The sequence below is a fragment of the Hetaerina americana genome, unplaced genomic scaffold (genome assembly GCF_022747635.1).
Source record: "Hetaerina americana unplaced genomic scaffold, ioHetAmer1.1.p SCAF_60, whole genome shotgun sequence".
Classification (NCBI taxonomy): Eukaryota; Metazoa; Arthropoda; class Insecta; order Odonata; family Calopterygidae; genus Hetaerina; species Hetaerina americana.
In genome coordinates this window covers 2,867,024-2,879,469 of record NW_027287206.1, presented here as the reverse complement: position 1 = coordinate 2,879,469, position 12,446 = coordinate 2,867,024, and the positions used below count along the sequence as shown (strand labels likewise).

Here is a 12,446-nt window from a genome sequence, read left to right as displayed (position 1 = left end):
CTTTCCCCTTCCTGAACCCAAATTGATCATCCCCAGTACTTGTCCTTGCCATCCTTTCACTGATGATTGTAAATACCAATTTTTTGTGCGTGAAATCAAAATTATTTTTTCTTTATTTCCCACATTTGGCAGCCTTTCTTTTTTTGGAATGCAAACAAACACCAATATAATGAAACTTTCTTATCAAATTCTCACCTAGTAAATGTCCCTCCTTCTGCCAAACACCCATTAAATTCTTCCTTCCACATTTTCCTAAATCCTTAAGTAACTCCAAATGATCATTATATATCCCCTTGGGTCTTATTTGATATCAATCCCACTCTTTCTATCTCACTATCAAGTATACCTGGTCACAAGCCATCCTCAACTACATAATTTTCTCTTTCCTTGTCTAAATCTGCTAGCCTTAAATCATTGATAAAGAGATCATCAATGTACTCTTTCTGTTTCTCTTGAATATTTCCTAGTTCAATTGATAATTATCTTGTCATATCTTTAATAATGTGAATGGCCTTACCCCTCTTACTTCCTGATAGAGCTTTCCCTTTCTGTCCATTGCACCCATTTCACCCCTTTTCTAACTCTCTATGCCTTCACACTGTGTCCTTCACCATGCTTACTTTTTCCCAATAGTTGTCCACCTCAGTTAATCACTTATCTATGTAATTGTACTTCCTTCTGTCTAATTCTGTGTTTATATTAATCCATTTCCTTCTATTAGCTATCTTATTAATCATCTCATCAGTAATTCATGTTGTCCTTGTCATTTCCCTATGTCTATCAATATGTGTATGTACCCATTTGAGGTTTTCAACATCTTGTTCCCAGCCCATATCCCAATGAGCCAGGTTCTCTAGTTGCCAAGATTCATATTCATTTTTGTGCCCATTATAAAGTCATGGGATAAAGAATTGATGTGTTTTCCTATTGCCTTCATCAATAATGTTTTTAGCAACACCATTACTGGCATGATTGATAACCAAAATATCATCCTGAGGGTTGATTTGATGGGTAAGGATAAATTTCCCATGGTATTACTCACCTAAGCACATTGAAATGTGAAATTAACTGATCAGGGTGTGGGGTTCCAGTTCCTTTCCATGAATCACCTGTGGTTTCCCAGGAACAGTTCATACCTGAAAAATCATGTAGGTTGTGTGTGGAATCAAACTCAGTCCCTTCGATGAATAACCCAGAAGAAACACAGACATAAATATGCATGAATTTTAGGCAGCAATTCAAGGTTTTCTGCAATACTTCAGGACTCTGAACCATTTGTACAGACTTAAGTGTAATATAAAACTAATCACATCAATATGGCATTAAGTGGACAAAACTATTCAGGATCATCCAAGCATTTTAAAATTCCACATTTTTATAATACCTTACTCACCAATATATTCATCACTCATATAAATCTTTCGTAGGGCAAATTTCAAATTGATCCAGAAACAGGAGAGTTGAGTGTAGCAGAAACTTTGAATAGAGAAGAGCAGAATGTGTATGCACTTATCATTGAAGCATGGGATAACTACCAATTTGGATACACAAGTGGGGAAAGTCGAAATGCTTTTAAGCAGATAGGGTAATTATTGCCATCAATATGCATGTGAAATTTGTGCATGAAATTGTCAAAATAAAAAACTTTCTGATGCTCAGAAATGTCTCCCTACTCCAGAATAAACATTGTAGATGTAAATGATGAAGCCCCAGTGCTGGAAATCCCAGATGGATGTGCAACAGTAACGGAATTTCATAATCTTCAAGATGATATTACAGTCGTACGTGGAAAAGATGGAGATGACCCAAATACTCCAAATGGACAGATAGTTTTCTCAATAGTAGATGGAAATTCCAATGGTGAGTCCACACATATCTGTAGAAACTGTTTATTTCCTCTCCTTTAGGAAACAACTCTAACTTTAACCTGTCTTCTCTTGTAGGATTATTTAGAATAGAAAATATTGACCATCTGCAAGCCAGAGTTACTGCTGCTACTTCACTACGGGGCTCATATGGAAATTACTCTTTGACAATTAAGGCAGAAGATTTGGGTATACCTCCAAACTTTGTTATCAGGGAAGTGCCTATTTGTGTTACTGATTTCAATGACAATCCTCCACAATTCATCAGTCCAGTACAAAACTTCACAGTCCGGGTACCTGAGGTAATTTCTCTTCAAACCTTCTTTGAAACACAAATATTTGGAAATTAATAAAAACCATTTGGAAAGTGTAATGAAGTAAATATTTTACCAAAACCTATGCATATCCATACCATAATTTAGTTGCTATAAAATATAATTTAAAATTCAGAAGTGTATCTGAAAGAGGAATGCTGAATTTCCACATGGAGTAACAAAATAGTAGTGTAAATACAAACTTGATGAAAGCCTGGGGATGGAAATTCTGGAGGAAAGGTGGGTAGACCTTCAAATTAAGATAGAAACAATAGCAAAGGAAACAATAAGAATGGTAAAAACTAAAGAACATTAATTAAGAAGTCATGGATCATAGGAGTTTAGAATGCAAAAGAGAAGGAAATGGAAGAATGTCAGCCTTGAGAGAAAAATATCTTAAAAGCTAACTAATAAGCCTGGTCAACCAATAGAGTCAAGGAAAGATGGTGGAAAAATCAGTGTAAGGATATGAAGACATTTGAGAGGCAGGAAAGAGTGGAGTTACCATCCAATAGGGTAAGAGAATGTCATGACAGGGTAGGGAAAACTACACAACATAAGACAAAGTTATTAATAGAGCTGGAGGAGATTCAGGGAAGGCAGAAAGAATATGTAGAAGAACTGGATGATAAAAAGAATGTGATTTAGATGAGAATAAATTGCGATCAAATTATCAAATAGAGAAAGGATTATTGTAAATAAAGGTGAACCAGGTAGATGAAATGGATAATATCCTCATAGAATAACAAATGAGTTTAGAAAAAATGTAAAAGATTTTTTGGACTCATACTCAGTATTTATGAGGAAGGAATTTTGTCAACTTCACTAGATCAATTTTGATCCTCATCCTAAAGAAGAGGAAAGTAACAGTGTATGGGGGGCTATAGGATTATAAGTTTAATGTCAAATACAATAAAGATTTTTATGAAAATCATCACCAGATGATTACATTGAAATCCCAACTACAATGCACCTAGGCAAAGATGAGCTTGGGTTTAGAAAGGGAAGAGAGAATATTGTGGGGTTGAGAATATATCAGGCCATTGTGTGAATGAGAAAATTAGTGGAAAGGAGCATAGAAAATAATCCAAATACCTATCTACATTTCATGTATTTTGAGAAAGACTTGATGGAATAGAGAGGGAAAATTTGATGCAAGTGATATGGTATATAGAAGTATACTGGAGGGGTAGAGTATGATTTCAAAATCTATTCATGAATCAAATGGCATAGATAGGGTGATAGAGGCGGCATTTAAGGGGGCTGTTATAGGCGGGAACAGGAGAAATGGTTGTCTGTTATCACTGTCACTTTTAAATATTGGTATATGTTAGGGAAATGCCATGGATGGCATGAGAATAGCTTAAGCTAGAAACATAAGTGGTCATATGATTATTAAAGACTTCAATTTGGAGTATAACAATTGATACATCCAATATCTGGTCTTTCCAGCAAGAGGATGAATGAAGACTAGAGGCTCTTGAGATGTGAGTGTGGAGACGAAATGAGAGACTAATTTGGACTGAGGGGAAGACTAATGACACAATTTAAAAAACGGCAAGGGAAGAGGGTTGATAGGGATGCTAGGCAAAATTTAAAGACTGAATAAGTGAGTGAAGGAGATCCTGGGAGTTAGTGTGTACATTAGGAGCTAAAGGCCATGATGAAGTGAGAATGTAAGGTGAGTGGGTTAAGAAAGGAGGAGAGTTGGGATTCTACATGGCATGAACTCCAGTACAAAGTATGCTGAAATAGATACAGAAATGCTGCAGGACACACAACTGGGAGCTAATGGAAACAGAGTACTTAATAGATGTCAGGGACCAGCCAAAAACTTTGTTTAAGTGATAGATTACTATTGATGACTAATATATAATTATAACATACTATTTAAATATTGAAAAAGGATTGAGTGAGAATAGTATTTTAACTCAATTCATACATTACTTATATTTTCTTCTTCTACTGTTCTTCTCCCAACAAATTTAGAATGCCACTGTTGGAACTAATGTTATCCAAGTCCAAGCTATTGATAAGGATATTGGATTTAATGGAGAAGTTAGATACAGACTCAAACAGGATCCCATGGGGCACTGGAAGACCTTTAGAATTGATGACATTACTGGAATTATAACTCTGAAACATCCACTTGATAGAGAAAGGCAGAAGACATATGAGGTAAGTCTCCAATAATTAATATGTTTGTTTATTTACCAGTGATGTGCTAAATCCAGATTCAGATGACTTAATTCCCCTACTCACTCCACTCATGACATTTACTTTGAATATTTATATTGTTCTAAAAGTGTGATTTTAATACCTACCTCATAAATTTCTCTATCAATAATATGTGTTTTGATGTGTATTGAATACTTCAGGAAGAACAAAATATGAGTATTGTGTCATCAAGCACAGAACTTGATAAATGTGTGCCAATAAATGCTGTGACAGTTGAATTTTTGAAATATTAATTCACAAATATCCAATTATAACATTTAAATTTAGGTAAGAGTGGAAGCCTACGACCTTGGAATCCCAACTCCCCTTTCTTCTGACCTAGACCTCACAGTTTATGTGAAAAACATCAACGACTATGAACCCCAGTTCTTTGTTGATGAGTTTACAGTCAATTTCACAGGTTTGTGATTTTTCCATAGATTACACCCATTTCATAATGTACAACCATTCGTTATGGCAATCGACAGTTTCAAAGGGTACCTAATTAGTTGATCTAATTCAAATATTTCAAACATTCTCTTTGTACAGAGCATGTGCTTCCAGGAATGGAGAGGCGAAAAATTATTGAAACCATCGACCAAGATGATGTTGATGATTTAGATGAACCAAAGAGCATAGTATGTTATTTCATTGTAGGAGGCAATGATGATGGCACCTTTGCCTTAGATCCTATAAGCCACTACATAATGGTGAGTAGATATATATTTTTAACGGCATGTCCTAAGAATACTGAATGAAATAGATGAGTGAGTGAATGAATCCTTAAAAATCAAGGGGTGAAAAATTAATATTTTGGACCTGAAGGACATATTATATGAGTTTCTGTTAAGATAAAAGTATTTAACAGCTGGTTGCATAGCATTACTTTCCTGTTTCAAATTATAGATTCTACCTGAGTCTGGCACTAATATCAATGTTGCTGTTGTATGAACACATGTGTACAATTGATCCCCTGTGTTATATATTGTGGCTTAAACATTGATCTAATTATAAGTAAGCTTAAGAATATTTAGTAGGAATGATTCCAAGTGTGTGGGCTGGAATGCATCAATTTATGGCATTCTGAGTTAAGAAGAGAATGCTCTTATCAACATGTAAGCCAAGGGTGGGAAACCTGGTTGATTTCTCAGTCTATCACATATTTTCCCAGCCCTTGGCAAAGGACTGTCCCTGACCCCTTCAGGAGAGGGGATCCTTTAGCAGTGTCCTTGAGTGGATGCCTTTACATAAAGTCCAATCACCCCCAGAAATAGAGCTCCCTTATATTTAGAATAAGTGGGATGTGATTTTGTTGTAGCACATATCATTTTCTGGGGAATGTGGATACTAACTTGTGCTGCAAAGTTATTGGTGTGCCGGTGGACTAAATAGTTGAATATGGATGTTTGATCACATTATTTATGATATTTATAAACCAAAAAAATCCTAAACAAAGTGAATTCATGAAATCGGTTGTAATAATGCGCGAAGTTGTCACTACTGTAAATAAACATCCATACTCTGAAAGGATGGATTGCACTAAAAAAAATCACCAATCTGCAGGTTTCCCTCAAAGAAAATCAGTGTGCAACCAAAGATATGCAATTAGTGTAGTCACTTGACAATATTAAAACACAAAATATAAATATAGGTGAGTGCAGAGAGGCACATACAGCATTTATTCAATGTTGCCATCTCCTGAGTCTCTCCACCAAAAGTCCTCATTTTAAAGTTGATGTTGTAATGCACCAGATTAAATATCAAAAACATACCTTAATATTGTACCCATAGCTCCTTTTTAAAATCTGATGTTGTCAGCACATTTCTAGGTCATCATTCTATATAGTATGTATATCAATTTCCATCCTTACCTTTCCAGCCTAATGTTCTCCCCTCTATTGCAGCCTTTAAAATTCCATTCCCAATCAAAACGCTTTGAATCCATCTTTCCTGCCTCTCTTAGATTTCTCTCAACAATTCTCTCTCCTCAACCACCATGCCTAGTTCTTCTTTGCGGTTTTATAATCTGTCCACTTAAACTTCTCTATTCTTCTCCAAACACACACTTCAAGAGCTTCCAATCCGCGCATATCATCTTGATTCAATGAACATGTATCCACACTGAAAAAACCAGGCTCCACATGAAAGTTGTTACAAGTCTTTTCTTAACATCTTTTCTCAACATTACTGTCATCAATTACTTCCCCTTGAGAAAGCTTCTTTTCCAGGTACAACTTTTCTTCTTACATCCCTATAATTTTGACCATCTTGGTTCAAAACACTGCCAAGACAGGCAAATTGTTGCACCAGCTCTTCTTTTTGTCCTCCTATTTTAGAATTTAACTTGGCTTTCGTCTTCCTTCAATAATTCGTGGACTTTGTTTTGTTTACATCGATCCTCATCCCATACTACCATCTCAATAAGATCAGGAATGCTTGCAACCCTTGGCTGAGTGACAAACTAAAGCTTGATCATTCTTTAATCTAACTGAAAATGAGTTGCCCCCCAATATTCATTCCTCTCTCGAGTTCTTTCTATGCCTCTTTCATCATTTCATCTATGTATACATTGAAAAGTATGACTGATAGGGGACAACCCCATCCCCTGTCTTACTCCAATTTCTAACATTGCCCAGCCCAAACTCCCACCACTCGCATCTGAGCAGTCTGAGATATTTACATGTGGCAGATAAGTTCCATTCTACCACTTTTCTATAATGCATTCATTAAGTCTGCCTAATTTATTCTATCAATCACCTTCTCAGCATCTATAAAACAAACAAACACATACTGATTGTATTCTATGTCCTTTCTATCAGTCACCTAGTTACTATTATGCCTTGGTACATACCATTCACCTTCCTCAACCCAAGCTGATCATTCTCCAAGTAATCATTTGCCCACCTTTTGGTCCTCTTATTGATGATTCTAAGTAACCTTATCAGTGTGTGAAATCGTTGTCCTACATTTGGTTGTCTATTCCTTTTTTGCATGGGAATGAACACTCATCTGTTGAAATCTTCTGGCCAAATTCCTCCAACATACTTGTACATGGTATGAAATAACTCATAAAACTCTTCCTTCCATGTCTTACAAAACCCTTAAGTAGTTATGAGGGGATTTAAGTCAGTCTTAACAGCCTTGTTTGATTTCATTTCCCTAACTTCTAATAATTCTATTTTACAGTGTTGTATGCCTTTTTGCATATAATAAACTTTTAATTATTCTATTGCCCTAAAATATTGCTTATATTTCAGGTGGAGAAAGAGCTGGATAGGGAAGATAAAGAAGTGCATATTTTGGTCATTAAAGCAACAGAAGATTGCCACACTATTCCTGAAAATGTTAGCTTCTTCAATCCAGAGGATGATACTTTCCTTCGTGTTATTATAATGGTGACTGATGTCAATGATAATGCACCTAATTTTCTGAAGAAAGTTTTCACTGGAGGAGTTTCAACAAATGCTGATTTTGGAAATGAATTTATGATTGTGAAGGTAACTTTCAAGAGCAGCCCTATTTAAGTAGTTATATCCTGCTGATTAAATATCATAAGCACTCTCTGGTAAAATGTATGGCATGCATTTCAGTTTCCAGAAAGAGTAGACAGTATTGGCACAATATCCATTGTAAAAGCTTTGTGAAACTGCTGCATATTGGTATTTTTAAGATACAGAGTAAACTAATAAATTCTCTGTACAATGAAAATTGCATAATAGCTGGCGATCTCATTTATAAAGGCATTTGTTTCTCATTTTACCTGAAAATACCTGAAGATTTAATGCTGTGTCGAAACCTAGTTCATTATAAAATTACATCATATGGAAATGCCAAGTGTCTTTTTTCATCAGTATTGGGGATAGATATCAGAGTGAATCAGTTTTAATTTAAAGATTTTTGGATTATCCATATATATACATATGTGTGTGTTTGCGTATGCATATCCTATTAGTGTGTGTATACATATCCTGATAGTGTGTCTACTAGAGCTATATATTTGTAAATTGGGAGCCAGCATTCACATTTAATTATAAAGTACATGTACAAATGACATGCTCAGTGAACCCCTTGGGGCCACACCTCCCAGCAACCTCCCTCAACAACTTGTGTTGAGCTGAGAGGTCTGATAACAGCATGCTAACATCCCAGTTGGTGGTTTGAAACAGGGGTAGGTACTACTGAAATTGAAAACTTGTTTCCACAGATGAATAAATATCATAAATTATCATAATTAGGTAAAACATTCCAAAAACTTGTGAACTTAAAAATGTTAATATACTTACTGATGTTTTCAAAATTTCTTTACAGGCTCATGACAATGACTTTGGGGAAAATGCTATCATCAGCTATTACATATTCGGTGGAATTCAGCAAAGGCTTGCTGAAGGCTTAGAAAATATTTGGAGTGATCCTTTCATTGTAGATAAATACACTGGAGGCATATTTCTTAATTTTGATCCACAAAAAGGCATGAAAGGATATTTTGAATTTATGGTAAGAATGCAATTAATCAGCTCCATAATCAGAGAAATTCATCTAATAAATAGGTCACTTGATACAGTTTTACTTAATGGGTAGAGGAGTCAGCTAGTGACAAGCCAGTACTAGGTTCAAATTCATGTATTGCCATTGAAAAATAATAACCCAGTCACAGCATTGTGGTTTTCCCAGCTAACATATGCAGTAATTTATGAGTGGCAGGTGGCAAGATTTATTTCCCTTATCCTCCGCTCCAAAATTATCAAGTCCTCACTTCAACTTGTGCTGTCGTGACGATCCACCTTCAGCACGCTGAAGAAGGCTACTTTGTGGCCGAAATACGCGTATTCGTATTCACCTTTCTTATCCCTTTCCTTTTTACCTTTTACCCCATCCTTGACTTGTGGCATTAGCCAACTAATCTCATTTGTACTTTGTTAAGGTTAACTGTTTACAGCTATAGGAGTTTTTCATTTATTCAATACTACTAGCCGTAAGAGCTCAATGCTATCAATATGATCATTGAGGCTGATGAGTAACATGCTGCAGCCTCCAAAACCTGTGAGTCCAAGTTTTGCCTAAAATGTGGGTGCTGTGTTTTTAATTTATGGATTGTATGGTACTGAGTAAATACCGAGATATGACCTCAGCCATTTAAGTGCATTTAAAGTTCATTAAAAATTATCAAACTTCTTAATAGAACTTATGATTTTTTATCTATATCAATCAATATGACTATTATCTATATCAATTTACCAAGTGGTGCTGCATAAGCATTCAGTTTGTCCAATTCCTTGCCAAATTTTAATATATACCACATGAGGATTATTGAATGCAACCTAAGTTCAAATGTCTTTGTAGTAATTAATAACTTTAATCTAATAATTCATAATGGGTAAGATCAAAGTGAAGCTTAAAAAAGGTGAACCTGACGTTGACTTTAACCTGAGTTGGTAACTGAAACTAGCTTCTTTGTCAAAGAATATTATTCTTCTAAATCATTACTTATTTGAAGAATTTTGATAGAGGAGTTTATAACATTTTACATCTGAAGTTTTTGAAAACACTAATGCAAATTAGGAATAAATATAGGCAAACATATGCCAACTGTTCATTTGACATTGGAAAAATAGGGACTTCTTAGAAAATACAATTCTGTCCCATTAGCTAAGAAATTTTTTGATGTGGTTTTCTAGACTTCCCTTTGAGATAAGGAACTCATCTACAACTCCATTTTTCAATTATTGTCAATGAATTGTATCTCTATAGTAACTAGAATGGATTGTCATAACAAAGAGTTCCTCAAAAATTTGTCAACAGTACTTCTTTATGGCTGTTACTTTTCTGATATAAATAGAGGCAGAGAGAGGTTATCAGCTAAATTGTACAGTGAATATCATCTTTAATTGCTTGTTAATATTTTTAATGATACAGGTTTTAGCTAATGACACAGATGGTCTTTCTGACACAGCGAAAGTTTTAATTTATTTGCTCCGAGAAGATCAACGATTAAAATTTGTTTTGAGACAACACCCTCCAGAAGTTCGAGAAAAAATAGACATTTTTCGGGAGTAAGTTCACTTTATAGATTGATATTTTATTTTTTCATAATGAGCTATAATTCCTACATATGATAGTGACATTGCATTATTTTCCAGGATTCTAGGAAATGTCACTGGAACAATTGTCAATGCAGATGAATACAAAGTTCATGAAAACCAAGATGGCTCTGTGGATAAAACAAAAACTGATCTGTACCTTCATTTTGTTGAGCACAGGAATAATTCAATAATGGAAGTTGATGATGTGCTCCGACTTGTTGATCATAATATTGAGCAGTTAGATGAGTTATTTAAGGTAAGGCAGATTTTAATTACTCATATATCAATATATCAGTGCATTGTAATTGTGTATGTACTAATTGCTAAATTTTTATTGTCTGAGCTCTTTTTAAGCATTTGACATTTTTTAGTATTTTCATTTCCTTTACATATGTATTTTCATTTTATTTTAATGAAGGTAGGAATTTTAAAATTTTAATGTAAACAAACCACTTTTAAGTTAATAGCAAATACTTGCTAATATCTTTTACCAATATGGTACACAAAGAAAGAAACCAAGATGCTTGTTTTCCATAGGTTTGTCTCCTCAAATTTTCTTGAAATTTTGATCTTCCAGGATTAACATTACATAATCTTAATGTTGGATTGCTTTAGCTTAAAATGGGGATGAAGAAAAAATTCTCTTCCTCATCTTCTAGCACTGGCATTGAAATATTGCCTAAAGCCTTTTCAAATCCTTTTTTCATACGAGTTCCTCTGACACCCTACCAACTTTCCAGGATCCGCGGGCTTATTTCTTCATATAACACTGTTTTAATCCTTCCTGATTCTGTGCAGTCTTTCATACCAGACATAATATACTTTTCCCAACTAGAACTTAACTTTGATTTAAAAAACTTATTAATAGATAAATCCTGGCAGCCACGTCATTTCCTTTTTCTCTTGCAAAATTGATGACTTCTAGCTTGAACATGGCTGTACACAATTTTCTTCTCCATGAGTAATTTTCTTGATAAAATTCTAAATTTTAAATGCTTAACTAAATTCAGGTTTGAAACAATCACCATGCAGGCGGCACTTTCATAGAACTTGGAGGGTGTCTAGAACAACTGATGGCTGATACTAACAAAGCAAAGTAAAGTAAACAAAACATGAATATTCTATTTCATTCATTCTTTTATTTCTTTTATATTTGATTTGCTGAAAGTTAATTTATATGGCAAATAAAAGGGCAGACAAACCTTTGTCCCGAGTCAACTCACGAATCATAACGGAAAAGGAATAAGGCGACATATTGTGTTGGCGTGTAAATATTGCTTATTTGTTGCTCCTTCTGTTGTTTGGAATGAATTTCAATGGCCTGGCTCTAATCTTCTGAATACTTACGGTAGATATAGCCGCAGGCAATTTGGTTTCATGTATTCTTTGGTTGTGACCATCTATTAGTATATGGATATAGAAGTATTTTTACACATATATATATATACATACACATATATATATATATACATACATATATATATATATATATATATATATATATATATATATATATATATATATATATATATATATATAATTTTTAAGTGCTTATGCATATATATATATATATATATATATATATATATATATATATATATATATATATATATATATATATATATATATATATATAATTTTTAAGTGCTTATGCATATATATATATATATATATATATATATATATATATATATATATATATATCCATCCTATCTATCCATCTATCGCATACAGACGACCCGCTAATCTCAAAAACCTTCTGAGATCCACCAACCCTTTGGCGCCCCCCCGTGACAAGTTTCCCAATATTTCCCCAACTTGCAACCGCCCCCGATGTAAAACCTGTCCTCTTATTATGCCTACTCCCCTTTCCCTACATCCCCTCATAGCCCCCTCACCTCGTTCCCACGCTAATTGCCTCTCAAAAAATATTATTTATCTTTTATCATGCAAGCATTGCACTTCCTTTT

At 34.4% G+C, this 12,446-nt stretch overlaps 1 protein-coding gene across 1 annotated transcript in view; it reads left to right on the top strand.

Moving 5' to 3' along the window:
- Nucleotides 1-12,446, top strand: part of Cad88C (cadherin 88C) — a 63,547-nt gene that overhangs the window by 33,435 nt on the left and 17,666 nt on the right. The window contains exons 18-27 of the mRNA XM_071594395.1: nt 1,428-1,585; nt 1,679-1,860; nt 1,944-2,167; nt 4,169-4,357; nt 4,685-4,817; nt 4,946-5,106; nt 7,654-7,893; nt 8,705-8,890; nt 10,310-10,446; nt 10,534-10,732. Of these exons, the coding sequence (XP_071450496.1) occupies nt 1,428-1,585; nt 1,679-1,860; nt 1,944-2,167; nt 4,169-4,357; nt 4,685-4,817; nt 4,946-5,106; nt 7,654-7,893; nt 8,705-8,890; nt 10,310-10,446; nt 10,534-10,732 (1,809 nt within the window). The remainder of the gene's footprint in view (nt 1-1,427; nt 1,586-1,678; nt 1,861-1,943; nt 2,168-4,168; nt 4,358-4,684; nt 4,818-4,945; nt 5,107-7,653; nt 7,894-8,704; nt 8,891-10,309; nt 10,447-10,533; nt 10,733-12,446) is intronic.